General features: G+C 38.1%; 6 protein-coding genes across 8 annotated transcripts in view; 3 read left to right on the forward strand and 3 right to left on the reverse strand.

Moving 5' to 3' along the window:
• Positions 1 to 3536, reverse strand: part of LOC104809057 (protein DA1) — a 4707-nt gene extending 1171 nt beyond the window's left edge. The window contains exons 1-9 of one of the 3 annotated variants that reach the window (XM_019202061.1): positions 2858 to 3536; positions 2310 to 2518; positions 1883 to 1973; positions 1476 to 1701; positions 1257 to 1377; positions 1079 to 1162; positions 565 to 684; positions 251 to 463; positions 7 to 48 (exon numbers count right to left, since the gene is read on the reverse strand). In XM_019202061.1, coding sequence (XP_019057606.1) covers positions 7 to 48; positions 251 to 463; positions 565 to 684; positions 1079 to 1162; positions 1257 to 1377; positions 1476 to 1701; positions 1883 to 1973; positions 2310 to 2518; positions 2858 to 2924 — 1173 coding nt within the window. In that variant the 5' untranslated portion in view covers positions 2925 to 3536. Of the gene's footprint in view, positions 1 to 6; positions 49 to 250; positions 464 to 564; positions 685 to 1078; positions 1163 to 1256; positions 1378 to 1475; positions 1702 to 1882; positions 1974 to 2309; positions 2528 to 2857 lie in introns of all 3 variants that reach the window. The other 2 variants (XM_010534949.1, XM_010534948.1) reach the window with 2 other exon arrangements.
• Positions 3537 to 3884: 348 nt separating this feature from the next.
• Positions 3885 to 8611, reverse strand: LOC104809058 (sugar transporter ERD6-like 6). The gene is made up of 18 exons (XM_010534950.2): positions 8168 to 8611; positions 7768 to 7830; positions 7593 to 7682; positions 7413 to 7472; positions 7245 to 7310; positions 7090 to 7155; positions 6921 to 6996; positions 6731 to 6795; positions 6549 to 6641; positions 6360 to 6440; positions 6183 to 6267; positions 5833 to 5879; positions 5694 to 5756; positions 5490 to 5549; positions 5306 to 5371; positions 5148 to 5207; positions 4917 to 5031; positions 3885 to 4221 (listed from the first exon to the last, which is right to left on the reverse strand). Exons 1-18 carry the CDS (start codon positions 8360 to 8362, stop codon positions 4109 to 4111), a joined length of 1464 nt encoding a protein of 487 aa, XP_010533252.1. The 5' UTR covers positions 8363 to 8611; the 3' UTR covers positions 3885 to 4108.
• Positions 8612 to 9991: 1380 nt separating this feature from the next.
• LOC104809059 (probable methyltransferase PMT28) lies at positions 9992 to 14289 on the forward strand. The gene is made up of 8 exons (XM_010534952.2): positions 9992 to 11525; positions 11625 to 11774; positions 11948 to 12218; positions 12335 to 12427; positions 12699 to 12873; positions 13102 to 13344; positions 13493 to 13687; positions 13863 to 14289. The coding sequence occupies exons 1-8, from the start codon at positions 10632 to 10634 to the stop codon at positions 14059 to 14061; spliced, it is 2220 nt and encodes a 739-aa protein (XP_010533254.1). The 5' UTR covers positions 9992 to 10631; the 3' UTR covers positions 14062 to 14289.
• A 307-nt stretch (positions 14290 to 14596) lies between these two features.
• Positions 14597 to 17450, forward strand: LOC104809060 (isoflavone reductase homolog P3-like). Its single transcript, XM_010534953.1, has 6 exons — positions 14597 to 14756; positions 15110 to 15132; positions 15306 to 15440; positions 15885 to 16128; positions 16859 to 17062; positions 17389 to 17450. The coding sequence occupies exons 1-6, from the start codon at positions 14597 to 14599 to the stop codon at positions 17448 to 17450; spliced, it is 828 nt and encodes a 275-aa protein (XP_010533255.1).
• Positions 17451 to 18016: 566 nt separating this feature from the next.
• Positions 18017 to 21754, forward strand: LOC104809061 (S-adenosyl-L-methionine-dependent tRNA 4-demethylwyosine synthase). Its single transcript, XM_010534954.2, has 9 exons — positions 18017 to 18099; positions 18166 to 19023; positions 19179 to 19294; positions 19390 to 19565; positions 20073 to 20263; positions 20355 to 20441; positions 20513 to 20670; positions 20762 to 20972; positions 21356 to 21754. The coding sequence occupies exons 1-9, from the start codon at positions 18097 to 18099 to the stop codon at positions 21509 to 21511; spliced, it is 1956 nt and encodes a 651-aa protein (XP_010533256.1). The 5' UTR covers positions 18017 to 18096; the 3' UTR covers positions 21512 to 21754.
• LOC104809121 (cytochrome P450 705A5-like) lies at positions 21705 to 24583 on the reverse strand. The gene is made up of 2 exons (XM_010535017.1): positions 23663 to 24583; positions 21705 to 22667 (listed from the first exon to the last, which is right to left on the reverse strand). Exons 1-2 carry the CDS (start codon positions 24581 to 24583, stop codon positions 22038 to 22040), a joined length of 1551 nt encoding a protein of 516 aa, XP_010533319.1. The 3' UTR covers positions 21705 to 22037.
• Positions 24584 to 27028: the final 2445 nt, after the last annotated feature.

Raw genomic sequence — 27028 nt, forward strand, 5'->3', positions numbered from 1 at the left:
CTCTTCCGAAAGGCAGAGTCCTCTTGTTTCCGGCATGTGATAATGGCCCTAGTTTTTAAAGAAACACAACACGAGACAAGATAAACCAAACGCTTCCGAATCTACTAACTTTAAACTGAGGATGTAAAAATTGGAAACAGAAACTGCATTTGACAAAGATTTGTGATCCTTCAATGTAAAACTATTTTGGGTACATAATAGGGAATACGTTTTCCAAGAAAGGTGTGATGTATTCATTGTTTTTACTTACGTTTTTTTCTCCTTCTCTGGCTTCATTCAACGCCTCCCTCTGAACCAAAAGCAGTGGAACTTCCTGTTCCACCTTCATGTCAAGTCCTTCATAAAATTCTTGTATCTGCAAATACAGGGGTTGACATTGGTTGGTATCCATGACTGCTGACTCAAGACACTCAAGGCAAAGCTTTCGTCTATCAATAAGTTCAACGTATCCAGTGTCCCGTGGCTGCAAAATTTAAGCCATGTAGTAAACTGTGAGTTTATGGAGTATGTTGTGAAAGTTTACAGAAAAGATCTTTGAGTATGTCATAATGTCATAAAACTAACCTCCATCCGCTCGCAACTGCAACATCTTGGTGTACCATCGTGTTCGTGAGAAGGACAATACTTCTGGATCCAAAAGGGGTGTGCCCTATATTCAATAAGACCAGCAGGGTTGGTTGGAATCTGTCAAAAATTTACGTTCCAAAAAAATTTACATATTAAGTTACTTCTATGAAAAGAAACAAAGATGTGTATGAGTACAGTTTTCCGATATGTCATACTGCAGAAAGAATCTCACTTTAACACTCTAGGATAGTAATTCGTCTACTGGTTTCGGTTCAAACTGGATCTTTGGTTCCCATTTAAGTAACATTTAGATAGAAGATGATCAAATTCACTCCAATATGCTATTTATTAGTGATCCAAATAAACTTGGGATTAAGGCGATGTTGATGCTTAATAGTGATACATTCAAAAGGTGAATAACCAAAATTATAGGCTATATAATCATAAGTTCAAATATATGCATGATGGAATCTGTAATGGACTCGAGGATTGAAAGTTAATAGATACATACAAAGTGGCTGCAAACATCGCATTTTGGATGATATCTCTCCCTGTAGCAAGCCTTGTGAAAAGGGTAGTTCCCAGATGTTGAAAACTATACGGTAAGGGAAGCACACTGAATTAGTGTAAAGGTCATGTCCAGCTCATAACACCAGATATTGGAAAAGCTCGTGTAATGAAATACTCACCTCATAGTCAGAAATCGGCTGGTTGCAACCGTAACATCGGAAACATTCAGGATGCCAAAGCCCATTAAGACAGTTCAGGAATCTTCCATGGCCAATATCCATATTACAGCCAGCACAAATCCTATGCATAAAGCTTGACAAATTACCTGGCTGGCTAAAATATTTGGGGGGCATTACGTCAAGGAAATCAAATCATTAAAGCAAATAGTTTTCAAGTACCTGAAATCCATAGGAAAAGTGACTGGTACGGGATAATACATGTTTCCACTCCCATATATATTCCCGCCACCATACATATGCCCATTCCCGTACACATTTCCAGTTCCATACGTATTACCGTTGTCATATGTACTTCCCCCTTTGTGACGGGGCGAAGTCCCCACTATCAAACTTTCTTGTATGGCCCTAGCAAGCTGCTCATCTTCGTCCAACAGTGACTGGTTACCTATACCAATGATTTTGTAATTCTTACAAGCTGCGATATGCTGAACCAGAACAAATCTAATAACACATGTCTAACATAACAGATAATGATTTCAAAACGCCGTTGCTGTGACAAACAAATAAACGCAGATGTGTCTTATGAAATATGTTTGAGCAGAAGGCACAAAGGAAAATAAACTCACCAACTGGACCTTTCCTTATTTGGTTCTCTTCTAAAAGAGACAGTGCAATTGCATGATCTATATCTTCATTTTCCTGGTCAGTCAATGTATCCTAATACAAGAAAACCACAAACTATTAAATAACATCACAATACAAAAGAGATATGATTTATTAAAAGCCTGGAAGTTTGTACTTTGCCTACTTCACATTCTCTTGCTTGGAAATATCTAAGGATACAGACAACAATAACGAGAATTTTTTTTTTTCCTAGCCATGTAATTTGCATTACACAAACTCAATGTTGCAGTTCACAACACCCAAACTTACAAATGGAGATGATTGCCTTGTATGTAACTCCATACTCAACGAGCAACATGGGAGGAAGGCCAAGAAAAAAGGTATAACAACAAAAATATATATGCTAAGGAAGCAGCAGATCTTGCTTACCCCAGATGTCGATGGCTCATGTGTATGACGCTCATCTCCATCAGCATCCGCGCCAGGTTCATCTCCGAGAGAAGAGGCATTAGGAGAATTTCCGTAAAAATCTGAGTGAGGATTCCCTACTTGGAGCCTTTGGTTAGAACCTTTGAAGATCTTGCTAAACCAGCCCATAACACCAAATGCTATCTGCCTAAAAACAATGCCGCTTTCACCTGCACAACCTTTGCATCCACCAATATAAAAAATCACTGGGCACACAGTCAAGAGGGAGATTGATCGAGTTAACAAAGATTTTCATACGGAAACGAAAATGCAGAGCAATAACGTGAACCTAACAACAATGGTTGAGCCCTTTTGCTCTCCATTGGAAAAAATGGACATCACTAATCTCTAGTTCAAATAAAAACTATGCAGACAGCACTAGCACAAAAACAACAACGTTAATGCCAACTTTGTACAACCAGAGATCAATTCCAACAAAAGGGTACAACGATCCGCAACGCTATCTAAATGAATCAAATTGAAAATTGCGAAATCAGCAACCAACCCACCGTTCACCATGGAATTAGCAAGCAGTTCAGCTACAAAGGTACGATAAAGCCTCCGAATTTGTCGCATTGAACAGATTTACAGGATTCACGAAAACGAAGGAGAAGTAAATCGCGTTACCTGCGGATTTTAGGGAAAGCCCAAGATCAGATAAGATCCTCCTAATATGCTTGTGATTGTGAAACGCCAAAATCACAAAAGCTTTTCTGGTGTTCTCCCCTTTCTCTGCCGCTCTGCTTTTGGGTTTGTATGAAAATAATCAAAAAACCGCAAGAACAAAAGAATCTAAAAAGACCCTTTACTTTTCCTTTTTCAAATTTGGGAAGAATCTAAGAATTTTACAACACGGGAAAGGAAAGAAAAAGGAAAAAAAGGGAGGAAAAAAAAAAACTCAGAGCCCGTAATTTTGATAAACTCAACGTCGACTAAAACGAAGAAACCCAGGACGATGTGAAAGGCGTGCTTGAATTTTACGCAAATTCAAAAAGTCAAGATTATTTGGTGCACGAAAATTTAAAAAAAAAATTCATGATCATCTACAACGTAGAATGAATCAATCGACCAAGAGAGAGAGATTTGGACAACGAGTGAAAAGTCATAGGCTTTGAAGTTTGGTCGTCGAGTTCGTCTCTTCTCCTTCTAGGAGAAACGCCCAACAACACGAAGAAGAGAGAGGCAACGTGTAAGGGCGATTTGAATGATAAAATACTTTTTAAAAGCAAAAATAAAATACTTTTTTTTTTTTTTTTGCTTTGTGATATATTAACGTAAACGCAATAAGTATACGGATGTCCACCTAAGCTAAGTCATGGCGATGAAACTTTGTTGGTTATTTTAAGTTTCATATATTTCCCTTAAAATGAAAATCAATTTCAATTAATTTATTTCGCTTCATTAAAAACAAAAATGTTGTGATCATTTAATATTTCGGGTTTTAATTTATAATATAAATCCAAAAATACCACCGAATTGTTAATCTATATTGGAAATTGAGAGAGAATAAAGTTCAAGTCATGGCAACAAGGCATGTAGGCATGTGGGCAGGCAGCCAAGAAAACATGACTGCTTTATTGCAACATATGAATACAATTTCCTTCTGGTCCGAACAAACAGTGTCATCAGCCATTAACACGACCGTAAGATCTCAGATTTCTCTGATCCTTGTTCTTCACCAAACATGTTTGAACACAAAAAAATGGAGAGAAGAAACAAATCTGGAATGGCGAAAAATGGTGAGAAATGAACCTTATCTCTCATCTGAACAAGGCCTGAATTTCTTCGAGCGTTTTCCCCTTCGTCTCGGGTACCCAAAGCCTCACGAAAACTACCGTGAATGCACAAACCAACGCGTAGAGGGTGAAAGTTCCTGCGTAGAACAAGACGAGAAAGAGAGTCTTAACCAGAGAAAACACCGAACCCAGCATAAGATTGACAAGTTTTCTGGTGTTCCGCGGAGTCGAAAGAAAGCTAAGTGTGTCTGTGAAGAGCCCGGAAGAAAATCAGAGCTTATATATAGAGTGTCAAGATTTGGTTTGGAAAATGCGGGTTTGGACACAAACTTGTTGTCTATTGAGCTACTAAAACCCAGAAGACATGAAGGCTTAAAAGTATAGATGCCCCTACTCATACCCGAGAGTCTGGGTACCTGAACTACAAGTTCCGACAAAAATTTTGGATATTTGCAGGTATTTGAACACAAATATTATTTAAAAAACAGATTTATAACAAAAAACCGTATAATGCAAGTAATAACGGACTGAGTAACTGAGAATTTAGGATACCCAACCCATACCCGACGGCAAAATGGTAAATACTGAACATTAACAGTGATATATATGTGCTCAATAAATGTTCACAGGGCCTGTGGATGCCCGTCACCGAATTATAATTACTTATACCCGTGCTTGGACCTCTGTTATCATGAAAGACGGGTACCTGAAAATCGGGTATCTACACCAATCCCCGTATCGCCTTAAAAACATGCATGATTGTGTGTGTTCATTCATGTATGGTGCATTTGTTGTTATATATATATATATAGAGAGAGAGAGAGAGAGAGACCTCCACTGCTCCAAGCCAAGAGCAAGTTCGCAGTCATAGTGATCAACCAAGAGAAAAACCAGTTGGCAAGTGTTGCTATACTTCCGGCTAGACCTTTTATGTTCACGGGAAGGATCTGTTTCGGTACCACGTCAAAAAGATCAAACATCAAAGTTAGCCAAATATTGTTTCGATAAAATATTCTAACATCCTCAAGATGTTGTCTCAATTGAAGCACAACACTTATTATACCTCAGACATAATGAGCCAAGGAATTGGTCCCATTCCCAAGGAGAAAGCAACAACCATAGCCTGGATGAAACATCAGATTATGCAACGGATATCCTGATGTTGCCTCACGTAAATTTCGCCACAACGAACAAAAAACGTAAAACATGTGAACAACGTACCACTACTCCGACAACCGACAAGATGCTCAGCATGTTGTACATGTTGGAATCATGCGATACAAAGCCCTGTAAGAAGATGCAGTTTCGGAAAGTGAAACTCCAAATGGTAGAACAGAAAAGGGTTTCTCTTTGTTGACCTTTTTCCAAAATAGATTCCGAGATGTGATGATAGGAAAAAGAATACCTTCAGGTAGAATGCGGCTGCCACGATCACGAGGCTGACCGTCATCCCGACAGAAGAGATCTGCGTTCAAACAGAAGGCATTATGTTGAATTACTACAAGGTAGTTTAGCCGATTTTGGTATAATAAAGTTTCAACTAGCAAGCAAGTAACCGTGTGTAATTTCTCCTTCAAAGATCTTGAGATACGGCAATATTAATACTCACTGTAAGAAGAAGTCGACGACCTGACTTGTCCACCAACCACGTTGCTACTGCCGTGGCGACGACCTGGTAAGAACCAAACACAGTGAAAATTGCATATAATGAATCTTAGATTCCTGCAGGTTATTCTGAATCCACATACCTGAATAGCACCGACCCCGAAAGTAGCTGCATTACTTGATGTAACCCCTGATGGGGAGAAATAAGAGAAAACTAAATTTAATATGAAACGAGCGGCATCAAACCGGGTGTACTTCAAGCGAATGATAGAACCCATCCAATGATAGACCCAGTTCAATCCTTTCAAGCCCCACATGTAGAACTCATCCCAAAAGTTAGCGTATCAGGGAAAGGATGCCCATAGTTTTATAAGGCATCAACCAATCACAAATCTGGTAGATGTGGATCTTAACAGCGGTTTACATAACAAAGGAATAGGCATATCATTGCTTTCTTAAAAGGAAAAAATCCAAGTTTCAAAATGTGGGCTACCTGCGGATTCGAAAATTGTACTGGAATAGAAAAGGACACCGTTAATGCCCCCAAGTTGTTGAAGTACAAGCAACCCTATGCCAACCTGCAACATAAGGTCCCGGAAACATAATGGAGCATAAGAGTTTTCTTCTCATAGCATACATAAATTGATTCCCGATGCATAAATACCCTTACCATAAGAGGGAAATAGTATCTCCTTCGCTGGAGGTCTACAAACCGGATAGCAGAACGTTTGCTAGATGACGCTACAGATCTCTGCAGAGTACAGAAAATATAAACAAATTTCAGATAAACTTCCTCTTATTGCATACAGAAATCGTGTTGTCTTCGAACAAGAAGGAAGCATTTCTCATTAGTAGTTACCTTGATTTCATTAACCTCAATGGTAATATCGGTATCAAATCCTCGGAGAACTTGCAATGAAGTTTCAAAATCGTCAGTCAAACCCATTTTGGCCTATTTTGTGAAACAAAGCATCAGTAAGCGGATACCCAGCAAACAAATGTGCTACACTTAACAGCAAGAAAACTTTCACAACAGCCTACCAGCCACCGAGGAGATTCAGGAATGAAAAAGAGACCCGGTATCAATATCGTACATGGCAATACACCTAAAAAACAATGACGGCAAAAAAGAAAGTTCCTTGAGCATATAGATATCCATGAAATCTAAAGAATGTATAGGAGAAAAAGACTCCGGCTTTGATCCATCGAATCAATTTATTGAGAGACTTACCCAAAACTGCAAGAATTCTCCAGGGAACAAAGAGACCAAGCAAATAAGCCAACATAATTCCAATTGTAACAGAGAGCTATAAAACAAAAAAGATTCAACATTTCATTTTAAAACACGAAGAAACTGTTCGGTATAATGTACAAAAGAACAGTCAGTTAACGAGCTTAACCTGGTTAACTGAACCCAAGCCACCTCTCATGTTTTGTGGGGCTATCTCAGCTATATATACAGGCACCTGAATCACGATAAAGTAGAAATAAACATACTGCACATATCGTGCCATCAAAATTCCTGAAGCAAATAAATGCTCAAGTTTCATATTACCGTATAAGAGATAATCCCCACACCAAAACCTTCTAGTAGTCTTCCCATGTAAAGAAAGGAAGTATCCTACAAAACTCGGAGAACTTAGAGAATATATCAACATGGCCAAGGCACCATTCGAATAAAGAAAATACCAAATACATCAATTTGAGAGCAATGAAAACTCACTTTTGCGAATGATATGGAAAGCCATCCAATTATATTAGGAATTGCAGCAATCATCAACGACTACGAGAGGAAAACACAACTACAGATGTTGATTGACCGTGATAAGATATAGTAGCGAGAACAAGATATTACAAGTCATTATCGAGGGAATGCAATAAGAAATCGTCAAAAAGAACATACCCCCTTCCGACCAATGTACTCTGCGATCTGACCACTGGCAATTGCCCCAATCATAGCACCCACATTGGACAAAGAACCAAACACAGAGAACTAAACAAGGAACGTGAAAAATCCAAGTCAACATTCAAACAAGCAATAAACCACACAGGATGCTAGATTCAGACAAGATTTTCACCTCGGAAACTGTCAAACCGAGATCCTTTGTAATGGCAGCTTGAGTTGGAGAAGAATAACCACACTGAACAAAACAAGACAGAATTCAAAGAAACGGATCAGAACATGCTATGAGCCCATTTTCATTCGTCTCTGGATTTCTTGAACCTAACCAGACCAATTGACCACACAGAAGCCAACAATACCAAAATCCCAGTTTATCAAGTTTTACACAAACTTGAATTCTCGATCACTAGATCATACAGATTCCGACAATACTAAAAGTCCCCAGATCATCAAATTCACCTCGCATTAATCTCCTGCAAATGCTTCCTCGTACGCCAATTAAAATCACGCATTTTGACGACTAACATAACAAAGCAAAAAGCACTAAAAAGGATGTGATTATATTCACTTCTGACCGTGAATCCGAATTGAATAGGACCAAGAGCGACGATCAGAACGCATGCCAAGGCTGAAATGGAACTGTCCCGAATCACTTGCGACGAGCCCATCATACTAGATTGCCTCGAACCCATCCGATACCAACTCCCCGTGTGTAAGAACGGCCTCCGGAGATCATTCCTCCCATCCTCCGCATCGTCTCGGGAACCCATCTTCGTAACTGTAAAACTACGCGATCCTGATTACACGAACACGAGCCCTTCTATCCAAAGCTAAAGAAAAACTCGAGCTTTAAAGATTTGTCCGGTGATGGGAAATGGCCGATTCTCGATAGAAAATTTGAAGAATCCCCTCAAAGACTTCGCCTTTAGAAGGTCTACAGAATCGGGGTCGAGAGAATTTTGATAGCAAAACTCGGATAAGCACGAATTTATCAGACGCCATCTTAAACAATTATTTTCTCCTCTTAAATTTTTCTTTTTTGGCTCTAGATGATATGGCTGTCAAATTGTCAATTGATGTGGAGACGGGGACTAGTTCAGAGTTTCCAGCTCACCGTTTGGTCACTAGACCAAAAAACAGGAATTTATATATTTCGTCGTTCTTTTAAAATTTTAAGAATAAACTAACCATAATAATTAATTTTAAATTAAAGGAAGTATGATTTTTTTTTTTTAATATGATCCTTTGTAGACGGTTCAAAACTCACTAAATATAGTTGTGCACCGATTTATGTTTTGGAGGTGACATTGTAATTTCCCAAAGCAGTTTTGATAAATTTAGTGTATTGATTTAAACATTTTAAATTTTATGGATTTTTTTTTTTGAGAAATTTGAAATATAAAATTGATTATAATTGTCAAACATAGAATTGTCATATTTTTGTGCAAAACACTTTTTCATTTTTCAAAACAAATTTATTGTTGAGAAATTATTAATTTAATTTCGAGGATAAATAAAAAGTAGCTAGTATAGAGAATTGACGTGAGTAATGATCCAAAGAGACACGGAACCAAAACGTTTGAAAACGAGAAAAGAGTGGCCTATACCAAACCGTACCAGAGTCACGGACTCATACCACCATTATCAAAAATATCTTTACTTAAGAAATTTTTACTTCAAACACAAAATATAGTATGGTCACATGTTGATCTCATTTATCGTAATATTAAATTTATGATATTTTAATCAAATGATTAATAAGATATACAAGATATAAACATAATGAATTAGTATGATCACCATAAATTTAATATTATAATCAATAAAATCAAAATATAATTACACTATATTTTAGGTCATATGGATCACAATGATAAAAAAATATGTTTTGAAGTAAAAATAGTAAAATAAGAATATTTTTTATATAATGCTGACTCACGTACTTGCAAAAGGCCCGATTCACATGGGCTAGAAGTATGGGTCACATCTATGGTATATGGCATTGTTGTATAACTCTTCCAAAAATAAATGTATATTTGTAATAAATATTATTGAATAATATGATTATTCATTTATTATTTTATTTGTATGGTCGATCTAAGTGTGATCCTTAAATTTATATCTAAACGTAAATACTACCACAAATGTACGGTTTGTATGCAATAACTGGGGTCCAAGACTACGGAAGCAAATAGCTATGCAATATTGCAATCTATATGAAAAATAGGAATGATGCGAATAAAAAAAACGTGTAAAAAATAATTAAAAAAAAAAAAGAATAAACTATCAATATCAAAAAAGATTTGGGGATTGCTTTATATGTAACGATATTTTTTAAGAAAAGGTTTCTAAATTCAATCGGAAGATTTTAAGTTTCTAAAACAAAGATTAATCCTCCCGGGACGTAGATTTGAATCATTTGATCCTATCAACCTTTAGATCAAATAGTCTAATCAACTGTTTTGGCCGCTTTAAGCACATTCCCAGACCGAACATAACAAAGCCGCTGTCCGTAGATTCACCTACCTATCTTCTCGGCGACGAGTTCTTCGTTGTTTTTGCCTCCGCGAATTGGGGAAAGGATTTTAACGACAATATTTATTAATTGAGGTCGTAATTCAGGAGTTTCATCAGCTGGGTTCAAGTCAAATTCAGTTGGAAGTGTCGTCGTTAATGGCGGTCGAACCTCTCCGGGTGCGGCAAATATTTTCCTTATTGTTTCCTTTTTCATGTTTTTCTGGTCAGAAATCCTTGAATTTTTTTTAGCGGCGTTCATCATAAGGGTACCTCGGATTTCGACTTCATCTTCCTCAGCTGACTCTTGCTTGATCTTGGTACTGTGAATTTCCACTTGTTCGTGCTCAAGAATCGTAGAAGCTCGTGTAGATCCTGCGAGATCTGTAAAGATATTTTTGGGTTTTTTGCTCATCGTAGCATAGTTTAGCTTCTCTATCAGCTTGATCCAAGTTGGGTCGAAGTGGGTCTTCGAGATATCGGTCGATTTGATTCGTTTAGCGTTTGTTTCTCTTCGATTCCGGGATGGCGGAGAGAAAGAGAGAGACAGCGATTCTCCGTTTGGTCCGGAGATTAAAACGGCCTCGTGGGATTTGGTTGAAAATGGCGGCTGTAGCTGTGTTGGGTCTATGTTTCGTCTTCTTTTGGTCTTTCTTCTCTTCTTCTGCATCTTCAATCACTGTCCAAAGAGAAAGCTTCGATGACATAACTGAACCAGTTTCATCTAACACCAAGACAGCTCAAGGGATACAGGGATCGAGCAAAGTGGGTGAGAAAGGTAAGGTTGGATCAGGTCCGAAACATATCAATGAGAAAAAGGTTAATGGGTCTATTTCTGTTTCTGCTCCTGTTCATAAGCATGAAACTAGGAAAAAGAAAGAGCATGTTGTATCGCATCCACATAAGAAGAGAGAAGTGGTGAAGCCTGTGGTGGAAGAAGTGGAAGGTAAGGAAGATAAAGAGAACCAAGAACAAGAGGAATCAGAATCTGATGATTCTGAGTCTCGGAAGGAAGCAGGAGAAGAAGGAGTGGAAGAAGGCACTGGTGAAGGTGATGGCAATAGCAATGTTGAAGGTGATGGTAATGGAGATGGAGATGGAGATGGAGATGGGGATGATTCGAATGCAGCGGTGGATCAAGAAGCAGAAGAAAAGATTGAGGAAGTTAGTGAGAGAAGGAAGCAGAGGAAGATAAAGGGTCCTGTGTTCGATCCAAAAGCTAGTTATAGGTGGAGATTGTGTAGCACTAGGAGCAAGCACAATTACATTCCGTGTGTTGATAATGATGGGATAATGGGAAGGCTTCAGGTTTATAGATACAGAGAAAGGACTTGTCCAAGAAAACCTGTTATGTGCTTGGTTCCTCTTCCGCATGATGGCTATGATTCCCCGGTTACATGGCCGGAGTGCAAGTCAAAGGTGAGATGATTATCGAGCTTATTGTTTTCCATGCTTCTGTAGTTTTTCTTTTTCCTTTTTATTCTCCCTCTCTCGATTTAGCCCTTTTTGTTACTTCAGGTATTGTATAAAAACATTGCCCATCCGAAGTTGGCTACATACATTAAGCAACACAATTGGCTAACAGAGACAGGGGAATACCTTACCTTTCCGCCGAATCAGACTATGTTCAAGGACAGTGTTCTTCAGTACCTCGAATTCATTGAGGAGGTGAGCATCATTTTGCTCCATGAACTTCCGGTCTGAGTTGAGTTCTGTGTATCCGTTAAGAAGACATATCTCTATATTATGATTTTCCATCTGATGTAAATTATAAAAAATAGTACGAGTTCTAATTATTGATTTGTGTCTTAGTGGTTTGAAATTTGATTGGCTTTTCATAGATGGTACCAGATATTGAATGGGGAAAGAATGTTCGTGTAGTTTTGGATATCGGATGTTCAGACTCGAGCTTTGTAGCTGCGTTGCTTGGTAAGGACGTTCTGACACTATCACTAGGCTTGAAAGACGATCTAGTCGATCTAGCACAGGTCTCCCTTGAGCGAGGGTTTCCTGCCGTGGTCAGCCATCTGGCAAATAGACGGCTCCCTTTTCCTAGTGGTGTCTTCGATGCCATTCACTGTGCTGCCTGTGGGATCCACTGGCATTCCCATGGTTCGGGTTTCTCCAATGATGCTTCTCTTTTTTTATCTTTAATTTCCTTTTTTTTCCTTGTTAGATCATAGTTTGCTTGTGTGGTTTCATGACCATTTTTTCCTTGTCAATCTCAGGTGTCAAACTTCTTCTGGAAATGAACAGGATTTTGAGGCCTAACGGGTACTTCATTTTGTCGAGTACACATGAGAAGATCGAGGATGATGAAGGTCTGTCCTCTACATTGTGAATTTGCAAACTTTATTACCAGAGTACCAAATCTCCTTTCATCATCCTAGATTACTGTTCTATTCCAATGAACGTTTTTTAGGGAAATTAAGGATTTAGCACTTATCTCTTTAGGAACTGTATGTTCGTCACTGGTCCATAATATTCTTCTGGTGCCTATAGATCTGACGTAAACCATTTGAGTGGATTTGCAGTATATTGTCATCTTTCGTTACTTTTCCGCAACTTATTTTTCTTCCCACTGTGTTCCAGCGATGACCTCATTGACCGCATCCATTTGTTGGAACATTCTGGCTCACAAAACCGATGAAACGAGTGAAATGGGGGTAAGAATATATCAGAAACCAGAATCGAATGATATCTACGAACTGAGAAGGAAGAAAAATCCTCCTATCTGCAAGGAGAATGAAAACCCAGATGCAGCCTGGTAAGCAATGAAATTGATGATCTTTACAGATGAATCTTTCTTATGCATAGGTTGACTTATATGTCTCGGTTTTTGTCGGGCTTTGCAGTATCTAGACATGTATTGAATTGAATGCCCAAATTTTGTTGTCATTGTAATTACATCATCTATGTGAGTTTATACTCCAAATGTTGCTACCGAGGTGTTGAAAACTTCTTGAAGTAATGTCCTATATGTTCTTTTGGACAGGTATGTTCCAATGAAAACCTGTCTGCATGAGATACCGTCTGCAATTGAACAGCATGGTACAGAGTGGCCTGAAGAATGGCCCAAGAGACTAGAAACATACCCTGAGTGGTTAAACCAGAAAGAGAAAGCCATAGCCGATACTGATCGTTGGAAAGCTTTTGTAAACCAATCTTACCTCACTGGACTCGGGATTGATTGGTCACGTATCCGGAATGTGATGGACATGACTGCCATCTATGGCGGGTATGAAGATCAACCCATCAATATTCATTGCTTTTTTAGTTGTTATGAACCCAAATTTAGATCACGGACTGCCATGGTGAATCCTACCATTGATACTATCAGATTATGAACATATGATTCTCAGCGTTTTGGGTTTTACTCTTCACAGATTTGCGGCTGCTCTCGTGAAGCAGAACGTCTGGGTAATGAACGTGGTGCCTGTTCATGCACCAGACACGCTCCCTTTCATATACGAAAGAGGCCTCATCGGCATGTACCACGACTGGTGCGAATCTTTCGGGACATATCCAAGATCATACGACCTGCTTCATGCCGATCATCTCTTCTCTCGGCTCAAGAACAGGTCCGTCGATTCTTCCTTTTCCTCTCTGGTTGACACGTAAACTTGATCTGAAAGATTGCATTTTTCCGCATCTTGAGCTCGTTTTCTTGACAACCGATCAAGGAAAAGAAAAACCCGGCAGATTATGCCCATCATTGCATTGATTGGACACAAACCCGTGAATCAAAATCTCCAGGTGTAAGCAACCAGCTTCGATAGTGGTTGAAATGGATAGACTGACAAGGCCAGGAGGGTGGGTGATCGTAAGGGACAAGGTAGAGATATTAGAGCCATTGGAAGGTATTCTACGAAGCTTGCATTGGGAGATTCGTATGACTTATGCTCAAGAGAAAGAAGGAATGTTATGTGCACAGAAGACTTTATGGAGGCCTTGATCTTCGTCATTCTTCATCTTCTTCATCATACAGTTGCACAAGAGTTTTGGTCCTTTGGGGAGGCAATAGTGATGAAGCACAGGCTTCTTGGCTCCGTAGAATTGTATCATTTCATGTATACAGTTTGAAGGTGTTATATTTCTATTGTCTTTAATATAGTTTGGTTTTCATTTAAAAAAATATATTATTTAACAAGTTTTTGTTTTTTGATTTATTTTTTTTTTGTTATTTGGATTAAAATATTGGATCAACTTTTAGATTGAATTTGATTTGGGTATGTATAACAGTATAAATACATTTTGTTTTGAATTTTTTATAAAAAAATTATGACACTTTTAGTGAAAATTAAAAAATTATAATCTTTAAAAAATTGCATAACCAACCGATGTGCATAACAAACGAACTACCGAAATTAACCTTCACCAACCACGTTTTGACCGCACGTGTTAAGGGTAGATTTGGAATTGGAAACTTGTATCTGACCATGGTTTTTGATTCGCATTCTTGAGGGGAAGGAGAAGAAGATCTTGGGACAATGTGGGAGAAAAGCAAGATCCTCGTGATCGGAGGGACAGGGCTTCTCGGCAAACTCCTGGTCGAAGCGAGTGTCAACTCGGGTCACCCGACGTATGCTCTCGTCCGGAAAGCATCTCTTTCTTGTCCCGACCAGTCTAACCTCGTCGAGAGTTTTAAACATCTTTTTTTTTTTATACATTGGAGAATCCCCGTGACTACCTACCCTTACAAACGGAGACGAACTGGCCACCACCCGCGCCTAACAGTCCCCATAGACCTCAGTCCGCCGGACCTGGCCACCAGGCGCGCCTAACGCTCGGGCCGTAGTTGGGCTTAGACGCCTGCGGATCAAACCCCAAGCCCACGCGCACGAGTCTGCAACATACGCGTAGGAGGTAAATCAGCCCGTTATGACAGGCTGACAGGCGAGCAGGTCAGAGGAAGTGAGACGGCGAGGAATCGAACCCCCACCTCATGGGTGCTCCCCATGCTCACTACCACCTGACCTGGGGGCGAACCCCGAGTTTCAAACATCTCGGTGTCCACATACTCTATGTACCCACTCTCTCTCTCTCTCTTCTTCTCTTCTTTCACTCGATCTATAGATTATATGGACCTTTTCCAACATTTCTCGTTATATATTTGAGTGTTGTTACTCAGTTCTTTTTGTGCAGGTTTTGTTTGTAAGGGGTTTTATAACATTATGTGGTATCGTTGGGTTGAATCAGGGGGAATTGGAGGATTACGAGAGTGTAGTGAAGGCGATTAAACTAGTCGATGTGGTGATATCGAGTGTTGGCCACTCACAAATATTCAATCAGATCAAGATCATCGATGCCATCAAGGAAGCCGGTAACGTTAAGGTCAGCGCATAGATACGTAGAAATGTAGGTGTGTCAAAACGAGTCAGCTCGGATCGGCTCGTGACCACCCAGTTTGTTTTGGGCTCGGCTCGCTACACTCGTTTTTAAACGAGTCATGATTCGTCAATTTTTCGAACTAAATAAAATATAATATTTTTTATTTATATTATTACTAAATAAAATGATATTTTGATATGAAATTTAAATTTTAAAATATTAAAACCTAAATATATGTCAGAAATTATAATGTTTAATCAATAAAAAAATTAAATTAAATATTTTTAAAAAATATATATAAAACATAAAAATATATATTTTTTTTTAAAAAAACATCTCACCTCGCGAGTTTGACGAGCTAACTCGACGAGATACGAGTCCATCTTTATTAGTACTAAAGCTTAATTCAACTAACTCTTTTTTCTTTACGGATGAATTTTGGGATAGAGATTTTTTCCATCGGATTTCGAGACCGACGTGGACCGGACAACCGTGGTCAAGCCGGGGCGATCATTCTTCTCGGCCAAAGCTCAAATCCGACGAGCCATAGAAGCCGAAAGAATAGCACACACCTTTGTATCTTGCAACTGCTTTGCGGGTTATTTCCTACCAACGTTGGTTCAATTCAATCAAACCCTAACTTCTCCACCTAGAGACAAAGTTACCATTTATGGTGATGGTAATGCCAAAGGTATATATATATATATATATATATATGTTCTCTAATGTTCGCATTTTTTCGTTATAATGCTAAAGCTTCGGAATATATCTAAGGTTTTAAATTTGGCCACTCTTAAAAACATATAATATAAATTTCATTTTTTTAACCATGGGTTTGATTAATAAAATACCCGAAAATACATAATATATATATATAGTAATTTTGAAAACAAATATTTTACGTCAAATAAGCAGTTACATTCGTATAGTTTTCGTGACATGTGGGATTCGAATTTTTAATTAACTAGTTTAAAGGTTAAAGATTGAATTGAGACCATTTTGACAACCTTAATTACTCCCTAAACATTTGATTTCATCATCACAACAAATATGCATAGAAAACTATTCTGATTATGAAAATCTTGGTAATAATTTCAAGGGAGTATAGCAAAAAAAAATGAACTTTTTAAATTTGACAAATAAATACTTGAACTTTTAATATTGTAACTTTGAAATTTTTGGTATACACAAATTTATATAAAAATACACAAATTTTGAATTTTTTCGCATACAACCACACAAAAATCAATTGAATTTAGTGTTTCTGTGGGTTTACGCGAAAAATTTCAAAGTTTATCTATTTTTATACAAAATTAGAAGTATATGTATTTATTTGTCAAATTTACAAATTTCATGTTTTTTTTACGATATTCCCTGCTCTTTTATAATAATATCATTTTTATTTTATTGTATTTGACCAGCCATTATCAATAAAGAAGAAGATATCGCTGCCTACACAATAAGAGCAGTCGATGACCCAACAACACTGAACAAAGTCCTCTACGTCAACCCTCCCGACAACATCGTTTCAATGAATGATTTGGTTACTCTGTGGGAAAATAAAATCGGAAAAACCCTCGAAAAAACGTATTTTCCCGAGGAGGAACTCCTCAAGCAAATCCAAGGTTTCTTTATCTAATTACCTCACGTTTTTTATAATCAGAAGATTCACTAGGGCTTCGGCCCACATCCTCTGAGTCTGGAATAAGTCTTTAGTCACACAATTAATTGTGTCCCTCATCTCCACTAGTGGAATCGAACCCATGATCTCAAAATGACTGGCACCTCTCAACTACTGAGCTATTAACTAAAAGGCGTCTCAAGTTTTTTTTTGTGAAATGGATTGAAATAGCTAATAGTTCAAACTAAATTGTATTTTTTTCTTACAAATTGAATTCATAGCTCCTATAATTTTTTTTTAACATATGTGAGCATCACATCTTACTTGCAGAGTTGCCAACACCCATCAACGCCATCTTATCTATGATTCATGCAATCTTTTGTGAAGGGTGATCAGACAAGTTTTACTATAAAACCTTCCTTTGGAGCCGAAGCTTCTCAGCTTTATCCCGATGTCCAGTACACGAGCGTCGAAGAATATCTCGATCGATTTGTTTGAGTACCAAACGAGTATTTCTGTCATAACGTTTTACAGTACTATGGATCATGCCAAATAATATTTTGGACAAGTATTTTGAGTACTAAACAAGGGTATGGAAGACTTTGATGACTCGAGGTTCATATGGGGAAAGGGCAATGAGAGAAGAAGAGACAGAGATCTCGACCCAATCAATAAGTGAATCTTATGTACATTGATTTTTTGTGTGTGTGTGTGTAGAATATTGACTCCAAATTCAGCGGCTAAATCAACCATTATGCCCTTGTGACTTTGGGTTACGTAACTTTATGCATTATACAAAAGCCCATGAGATTTGCCTTGCTTGGGCTTCAGTATAATTTTAATGGGCCTGTAGAAATGGGGAAATGGAAGCCCATATCTTGAAAGGTCTCAATATAAATCGGCCCATTTCTTAAACCTTTTCTCCATTTTGTCGTCGTTCCTCCTGCGTTCCTCTCCTTTCTCCTTTGTTTCGCGTGTACTCCACGCGCCGCCGTGAGTCCCTCTGGCTCCGCTGCTTCAAACCTCACATCCGTCGCTATGTCTTCTTCTTCTTCTTCTTCTTCTTCTTCTTCTTCTTCTTCTTCTTCTTCTTCTTCTTCTTCTTCTTCTTCTTCTTCTTCTTCTTCTTCTTCCTCCATACGAGCTCGTGTCACTATCGTCGCTCTCCTCTCAGTCACCACCTTGTACTGTTTCTACCAGTACCGTCGCTTGAAACGTCTCAGAAACCTCTCCTTAAATCCTAAATCCTCATCCAACTCCACCAGAGGCAAGATCTTTTTCATCTCTGAAACCGGAACAGCGAAAACCCTAGCTCACCGGCTCCATAGGCTCAGTGCATCGAGCGACGTTGCCTTTGATCTCGTCGATCCTCGGAGCTATGAACCCGAAGATCTCTCCAAGGAAACCTTAGTGATTACTATTGCGTCGACTTGGGCGGGCGGGAAATCACCTGGCAACGGAGAGTTTATAGTTAATTGGTTGTCGGAGAGCGCTGATGATTTCCGCGTCGGGTCGCTTTTGCTCTCAAATTGCAAGTTCGCAGTTTTCGGCGTCGGAAGCCGCGCGTACGGCGAGACGTACAATGCCGTAGCGAAGGAATGGTCGAAGCGGATGAGAGAATTGGGAGGCTCCGAGATTTTTCCGGTGGGAGAAGGTGATGTTGACGACGGTGAATTGGATAGAGTTTTTGATGATTGGTGCAATGGAGTGATTAGGTTTCTGAAGGGAGGTTCTGTTCAATCAACAAATGGGGTTTCGCAGAATGGAGCTTTAGAGAGTGATGGCGAGATTATTGAGTCTTCAGGTGACGAGTATGAAGATAATGATATGGAGGCCGAGGTTGTCGATGTTGAAGACATTGCCGGAAAAGCTCCTTCGAAGAGAAACGGTTCCGTAAATGTCACTCAAATGAATGGGAAGAAAGAAATGGTGACCCCTGTGATCAGAGCAAGCTTGCAGAAGCAGGTACGTATGTAATGCTTGTCTGAAGAATTTCATAGTTGTACTATGGTTTGAGGTTGATTTAGTTGATCATGTCTTGAAACTCATATGGGTTTAACTTGCTTGAGCTTGAAGCAGCCTTGGGTTTTGCACATTCTTAAGTTATCTGAATTTTGCAGGGGTACAAGATCATTGGTTCACATAGTGGTGTTAAGATATGTAGATGGACAAAGTCCCAGCTTAGAGGCCGGGGAGGTTGCTACAAGCATTCATTTTATGGCATTGAGAGTCACAGGTTGTCCTAAGCTTTTAGTTGGATTTCAATTCTTAGAATTTGTGCTTGTAGAACGATAGTCACGTAATCATTTTGAAACTTTCTGAATGAATCAGATGCATGGAAGCAACACCCAGTTTGGCGTGTGCAAACAAATGTGTTTTTTGTTGGAGGCATCACACGAATCCTGTAGGAAAAAGCTGGCAGTGGAAGATGGATGACCCTTCGGAGATTGTAAAGACTGCTCTGGAGCTTCATACAAAAATGATTAAACAGATGAAAGGAGTTCCAGGTATGTCTATATTCTGTACTGATGTTTGGCTCTCAGACTAAATATGCACAAAATCATTGGGAATAGATGAACTATTGAGAAGATATTGTGATGATTGATGGGTCTATTTGCTATTGTTCTGTGTGCCAAGCTGGAGTTTAGATCCGATTGAGTATTCTCATTGTTCATGAAACTGTATGCTAATGAATTTAGGTTTCTTATGGGTAATGAAACTAAATCCATATCCTGGCTTGACTTTGCTATTGAGAAGTTTTGAAGAAGAAACTAGCCAGGCCCAGCAAGCGCGTTAATGCCTTAACAAAGCTCTGTAGGATAATAGATAAGCGAGTCTATATGTATCAAATTAGACCTCAATAGAGAATCGGTGTTTTAATCCCAAGTTTTTTGTTTTACACAGTACAATGCCTCGGGCAGTATCTGTTCAGCACTTCCTTTGTTTGGTTTTCTTTCTTGCATTTCTTTAAACATCAGATTCAAAGGATCTATCTACTCAATTTGTTGTTTTAGGTGTTACAACGGAGAGATTAACGGAAGGCCTCTCTCCAAGGCATTGTGCATTATCTCTTGTTGGTGAGCCAATTATGTATCCAGAAATCAATGCCCTCGTAGATGAACTACATCAAAGACGAATTTCTACATTTCTAGTGACTAATGCACAATTCCCTGAGAGGATTAAGATGTTGAAGCCTATCACCCAGGTCTGTTTTAACTTTTATAAAACCCAAATATAGAAAGTTTTATGTTTGTTTACTGGAAACAGAACTCATTGATCAACCTTGATGTCTGCAGTTATATGTAAGTGTAGATGCTGCAACAAAAGATAGCCTGAAGGCCATTGATAGGCCTCTCTTTGGAGACTTCTGGGAGCGATTCATCGTGAGTATTCTTCCTCGAGCTGATATGTGAAATGGAGGAAAATGTTACTCACCGTATTTTCGTTATTCTAGGGTTCCCTGAAATCTCTTCAAGAGAAAAAGCAGCGAACTGTATACCGTTTGACCCTTGTCAAAGGCTGGAACACGGAGGACATAGATGCGTATTTCAATCTCTTTAACGTTGGAAAACCTGATTTTATCGAGATCAAAGGTGTCACGTACTGTGGATCGTAAGTATCACGTTCTATCCTCTCGACTCTAGTAACTCATCTTATCCATAGCATAACCACCTGATGAGACCTTTGGTGATCCATTTTCCAGCTCTGCAACATCAAAGTTAACAATGGAGAATGTACCATGGCATTCAGATGTCAAAGCTTTCTCCGAGGCTTTAGCTAGCAAGAGTGGAGGAGAATACCAAGTTGCCTGCGAGCATGCCCATTCTTGTTGTGTTCTTCTGGCCAAAACTGATAAGTTCAAAGTGAATGGACAATGGTTCACTTGGATAGACTATGAAAAGTTCCACAATCTGGTTAGTACCCATATGTTCTCATGCTCGGTATTTCGGGAATCTCGTTGGTATGTCTTTGAATAAACTTGGTTTTGGTTATTTTCCATATGATCTCATCCTCAGTAATTTTGGAATCTAGCTGGGTATGTCTTTGAATAAACTCGGTTTTAGTTAGTAAGCATAGGATCTCATACTCGGTATTCCGGGAATCTAGCTGGTTATTTCGTTGAATAAACTAGGTTTTGGTTGGTACCCATATGATCGACTTTCAGACATCTAGCTGGTTATGTCGTTGAATTAACTCGGTTTCTGTTAGTACCCATATGATCGATCTCCTGCTCGGTATTTTGGGAATCTGGCTGGTTATGTTATTGAAAAACTCGGTTTTTGCTTGGAATCAATAGGTGGCTTCGGGAAAACCATTCACTAGCGAGGATTACATGGCTCCTACACCGTCTTGGGCAGTCTACGGGGCAGAGGAAGGTGGATTTGACCCTGAGCAGGCTCGGTACAAGAAGGAACGTCATCACCACCAGAAACCGCAGACTGTTTCAGGTTAAAACAAGGTTAAGAAAGTAGACATCAGCCCGAACTTTTCCAAACATGAACCCTCACAGTTTTGTTGCCTCATTTCACATTGTAGCCTAATGTGTTCTCATGATTTTCCTTGAATGGATGGAAAGCAGGAGTTGAGGGTGATGAACTTGATGGATGTTTGAAATTCTTTTTATGTGCTATCTTCCAACTTTTGGATTTTTTTTTTTTAAAATGGGAAAATTTGTGTTTCGATACACAATTTGTTTGATATTTAGTATCTTACGTTCTATAAAAACAAGTGTACAGCCTATGCTTATCCCACAACATTCTCCAACTCTTCTTTATCTTTATTACTGTATCTACTTGAAAACACAAAAGATGATGCCATGCACATAGGTTCTTGTAACCAAATCACAGTAAGTCCCATGTTCTTTTATATATATATATATATATATATATATTACTCTTCACGTATTTTATTCTTACACGTTCATGGTACATATTCTAGGCATGTGAACATTAGGAATATAACACCGTGAGTTTGCAAATTTATGAGGTTGTAGAAGCTAATGGATTGAAGCGAAGAACAGGAGTAGACATGAATGGATAAGCCATCCTCAAGGCCATGTAGCCTGCTTCCTCCATGTTAACCTTCCCACTGTCGATTCTCCAGTCAAAACACTGCACCATTGTTCCTATGGCCATGCCCATGAAGACATAAGCCAAGTTTTCTCCCGGACACGCTCTTCTTCCTGCCCCGAAGGGAACGTACTTTAGAGCTTTCTCTTTGTTAACTTCTCGGCTGCCCACATGAGCAAGCGAGAATCTCTCCGGCCGAAACTCATCCGGGTTCTCCCAAACACTCGGGTCTCTCATCATTGCATAGTAATTAACAAGTAGTAAGCTGCCTTTTGGAACATCAAACCCTCCAACTTTGCATCCTTTGTCGCATTTTCTCGGTAATAGAGCCCCGGGTGGATGCAATCTTAGCCCTTCCTTCATGACCGAATGCAAGTAAGGGAGATTCGGAAGATCCGTTTCGCGGAGTAGCCTTTTCGTTCCTGTGACTGAGTCTATTTCTTCTCTCAACTTCTGAAAGGCAGAGGGATGGTTTATGAGCTCTGCCATTGTCGAACGTGCCACTTGTGATGACGTGTCGGTGGCTGCAACGAAGAGTTCCTACAATAATTCATTTCGTGTTAGGTTAAAGTAGGAGAAGAATCTATCAGTATAAAGAAGATACAAAACCATGGTGAAAAGGAAGTGGAACTTTAGTGATACGCAATCATATCACTTAGGGGTGGGCGTTTTGGGAAACGGTTCGGGTTCGGGACGGGAATGGATCGGTTCGATTTTTTCGGTTTTGAAAAAATAGGTACCAATCGGTTTTTATATTATGTTTTGTTCGGTTCGGGTCGGTTTCGGTATCGGTTCGATTCATTTCCGGGTTTTATTAAAAAAAGATAGATTTTCTTTAAAAATATTCGGTTTTTCGGGATTTTTTAAAGTTCGGTTCGGTTCGGAAAAAAATCGGTTCTCTAAAAATAATACCGTTCGGCAATTGAGAACGGTTTCGGATCGAAAAAAATACCGTATTTTCGGTTCGGTTCGGTCCGGTTCCGAAGAACCAAACCGAAATGTCCATCCCTAATATCACTTCCTTTAAACATTTTCAGATTATAAAAAGCAATCCATGTGTTGTGATTCATGCAAATATTTTTTTTCTTTTTTTTTTTTTAACGGTGAAAACTCATCCACATTCTTTGGTCTACGGTGATCAACTCTAACTTCACACAAGAGCATGCACAACCACGTAGAACGTATAAACCACCTAGGATGACAGGGTGGCAGGAGAGTGGAATCGAATCCATGACCACTTGGAAAATCATGAACTCTCAAACCAACCCACGAAGGGCATCCAAATATTACTCTGTAAAGGAGTTATATTAAGGTTTATTTTTCTGATAGTGAAATACTATATAAAGGAGTACTTATATATGTTTAGTTCCCTAAACTAAGCAAATTCATTATGAAAAAATGCACCACCGATTCAAAAATGTTAATTAAGGCTTATAAGATCTCAAATTCTGATCATATTTGTATTTTGAACTACTATATGCTAGACACAATTTAGTGATCATATTTGTATGGATTAAGAATTAATCCTAGATTACCACGAAAAGGGCCTTGATCTGGTTCCGTGAGATCTTGTACTCGAGCTTTTCGTTGTGATAGGCCTCCAACACAACATCCATCATGTCCTTGTGCTCTCTGTTTGGATTCTCTTCGTGTTCCCGAATAATCTTCTCGAACAACTCATCGTACCTTCTAGAAACATCCAACACGTCCTTCTCGAACAACGAGATCCCGAATCTCTTGAGCCAACGCAATGCAATGGTTGCCAGTATCTTCTTCGACACACCGAATGTTTCACTGACTAAAGCCTCGATTTTCTCCACCTCACCATCCGCCTCGAAACAACTCATTCCCACAGCCATCTTGCAAATGCTACTGTTTGTGAGCTTCATCAACACTTTACCCACGTCAACGACCTCTCCTCTCTTTGCCTTCTCCACCAAGTTAACGATGAACCTCTCACGCTCTTCATCACGAATACCTCGAGATCTCTCGAGATATTGTTGGCCAAGCAACTCAGTGATAACAATCTTCTTCATGAATCTCCAATAGTCACCATAGGGTGCAGTGATAAACCCATAAGGCCCCAATATGATTGAATTATCGATAGTAGAGGGATAACGAGACGAGAAATTCGCATCATTTGTCCTAAAGATGTCGTATGCGACTGAAGAAGACGAGACGAGAAGTATTGGGAAGTTGAAAGCGCTGAGATAGAGGAGAGGGCCGTGTTTGGAGGAAAGTTCGGTAAATGACTTGAAGAGCGATTTGGAGAGAAGATAGTGAAGGTGGCCGATGATGGGCAAGCTCGGAGGGCTTGGAGGAAGACGAGCAAGTGATGATCTTTCTATTTGATCATTGGATTTGTTGAAGAAACTGTAAAGGAGAGAGAGAAGTGAGATTACCAGGACGAAGATGAAGCTGTTTTGGAGGAAATCCAAGGTAACGGTTGAAGCCATGTTTGCCCGCACTGCATATAGGGTTTACATCTTTTTTATACACACACACAAGTTCATAAAAGTCAAAACCTTTCATAATTACGATGTTGAAAAATATCACTCTCAATATTAACTTGTGTGCATGGCATGCATACCACCCTTTGGTTAAAAAAAAAAAGATGCTTTAATGTGATGTAATTATATATGTATAAATTTTAATTATTTTTAAAGTTATTATAATTATTTATATATAACTTGTGTGTATATATATAGTAATTTTTATTTTTTAATTTTAAATAGTTTTAATTATAAATATTATTTTTATTATACTTATATTTTTTTTATTTTTTGTTTGATTATAATTATTTTTTATTTTCGTTTAATTTTTATCTAATGTGACAGATGACTTAACAAAATATCAACACCATGTTTGATCGTTCGTTAATTTTTTTAATGTCGATAAACTTTTTATCAAAATTTTAAAAGTTCAATATTTTTTGGGTTAAAATTGATAAATTCATATTTATTTTAAAAGTCAAAAAGTTCAGTATTAATATGTCGATTATCTCAAACTACGATAATTTTTTTTTGAAATGTTCCCTTAATTTTGTTAAAAAATATTTTTATTTGAAATTTATAATATTTAAAATTGTATATTTCTCAATATAATATTTTAACCTTTGAATAATAGATTGATAATATTTAGTAAGTTAATTTGATTTATCATAATTTCTTTCAAACTTGTTTCGTGCTAACTTCGTTATTTTATTCGATTTACATCAAAATTTGATTCTTTTTTATTTTCATATATTTAATTTTTTTTATGAATAGAGAATGAAATTTGATTTAGTTTGTTAGTTTTCATTGAAATTTTCTTATCACTTATAGTTCGAATTCTGATTCGAAATAAATTAATTATACAAATTTTAAAAATGGTATTTTCTCGTTTAGATTAGTGATAATGATAATGTTAAGCAATTTGTTTGGATCATATTATTAGGTGAATGATAAACATCAAGAAGTCATATATGGATAACAACTTTCAAACAACATTTATATATCCAATTTAACGTTTTCAATACTTTTCAAGTTTCATTAAAGATCTTGAAAAGTTGCATTCCTAACTGTTTTTTATTCGAACAGCATTGTTTTAAATGTGACAAATGCATTTTAATTTTCAAATTATTTTTTGCAATATATTTTAATAGTTAAAATATTTTATTTTTTATAATTTTAAATTTTCAAGAAATAATTCTTGTTATGTGTGTTGCTTTCTACCGCATCATTATAAACGAAGTTTTACCATAATATTCCTCTAGTTTAGAACTAGTATGTAATTAATTCAATTATGAAATCATGAATAGTTATACTTCAATCCGTATATATATAGTAATCTATACTTTATTTTTATCTTTGAGAAATAGTGAATTTAAGAGAGAGTTTCAGTCAGAATTCAAAGAAATCCTGTATTACATTATTTTCATAGTTCAACTTTTTTACAATACGAAAAAACTATTCTTCAACTCTTTGACAAGATGAAAAAATAAAAAATTCTACCTTTCTATCCAAAAAATGGTGGGGCCTAGGCCTTTGTCGTTCCCTCTGATCCAGAATTGGAGGCAGGAAAGGAACTAAGACCATTCCAATGCTCATTTTTTTTCATGCATAAACTAAATCAAAAATTAAGATAAACACAAAAATAAATTTTTTTATAAAAGCGGATACCCCCAAATACATTGAAACTCGTGCAATATTTTTTTGTTAAACGGTAAATTTGTATATATGTATGTTGCTCGATTACAATGAGTTACCTCCGAAATAGAGCAAAAGAGAGGTTGAAGTTTGGAGAATTATAATTGATCAAAGTATTGGAACCATATGTTAAGATAGATTCACTAGGAATATGAGTAGCAAAGTCGGATTTTCTATTAAGCAACCAATGGAGGACTTCTGACCATCTGTTCATTGTTGAACACTCCATTGTTTGACATAGTCATTTCTTCCATGTACGTTCCAACAAAAGAGTTTCATCATAGTTTATCGTTGTACCAAAAAGACAAAAAGTTGACAGATATTTGCGGTGGAGATCATTTGACGCGACCCTTACACTTACGATCCCGCGTGACCACTGAGAAGTCGGAGGGAGGGAACTTTGGGGGCAATAACCGATCTAGCGCGTAACAATCATCAGATTTTTTGGACTAGTTCGTCTTCAGAATCAAAGGTATAACTCACCTTGGATCCACAGGTGTGCTTCTCCCTCTGTTGTGCCTGGTTAGAGGTTGAGATAGACTTCAAAATTTCTTGAGATTGTGCCTTTGACGGAGGGTTCAAATGACACAGAGGGGAGCCTCTGAGTTTAAAGATGCAGCCTTCGGTTGAGTAGTGGCAAGGAATGTTAATCCGGGGACAAGGGGAGTTGGCTCAGGAGTAGGGGAAGTTGGTCCAGAGGAAGTTGGCTCAGGA

The sequence above is a fragment of the Tarenaya hassleriana genome, unplaced genomic scaffold, assembly GCF_000463585.1.
Source record: "Tarenaya hassleriana unplaced genomic scaffold, ASM46358v1 Cleome15, whole genome shotgun sequence".
Taxonomy (NCBI): domain Eukaryota; kingdom Viridiplantae; phylum Streptophyta; class Magnoliopsida; order Brassicales; family Cleomaceae; genus Tarenaya; species Tarenaya hassleriana.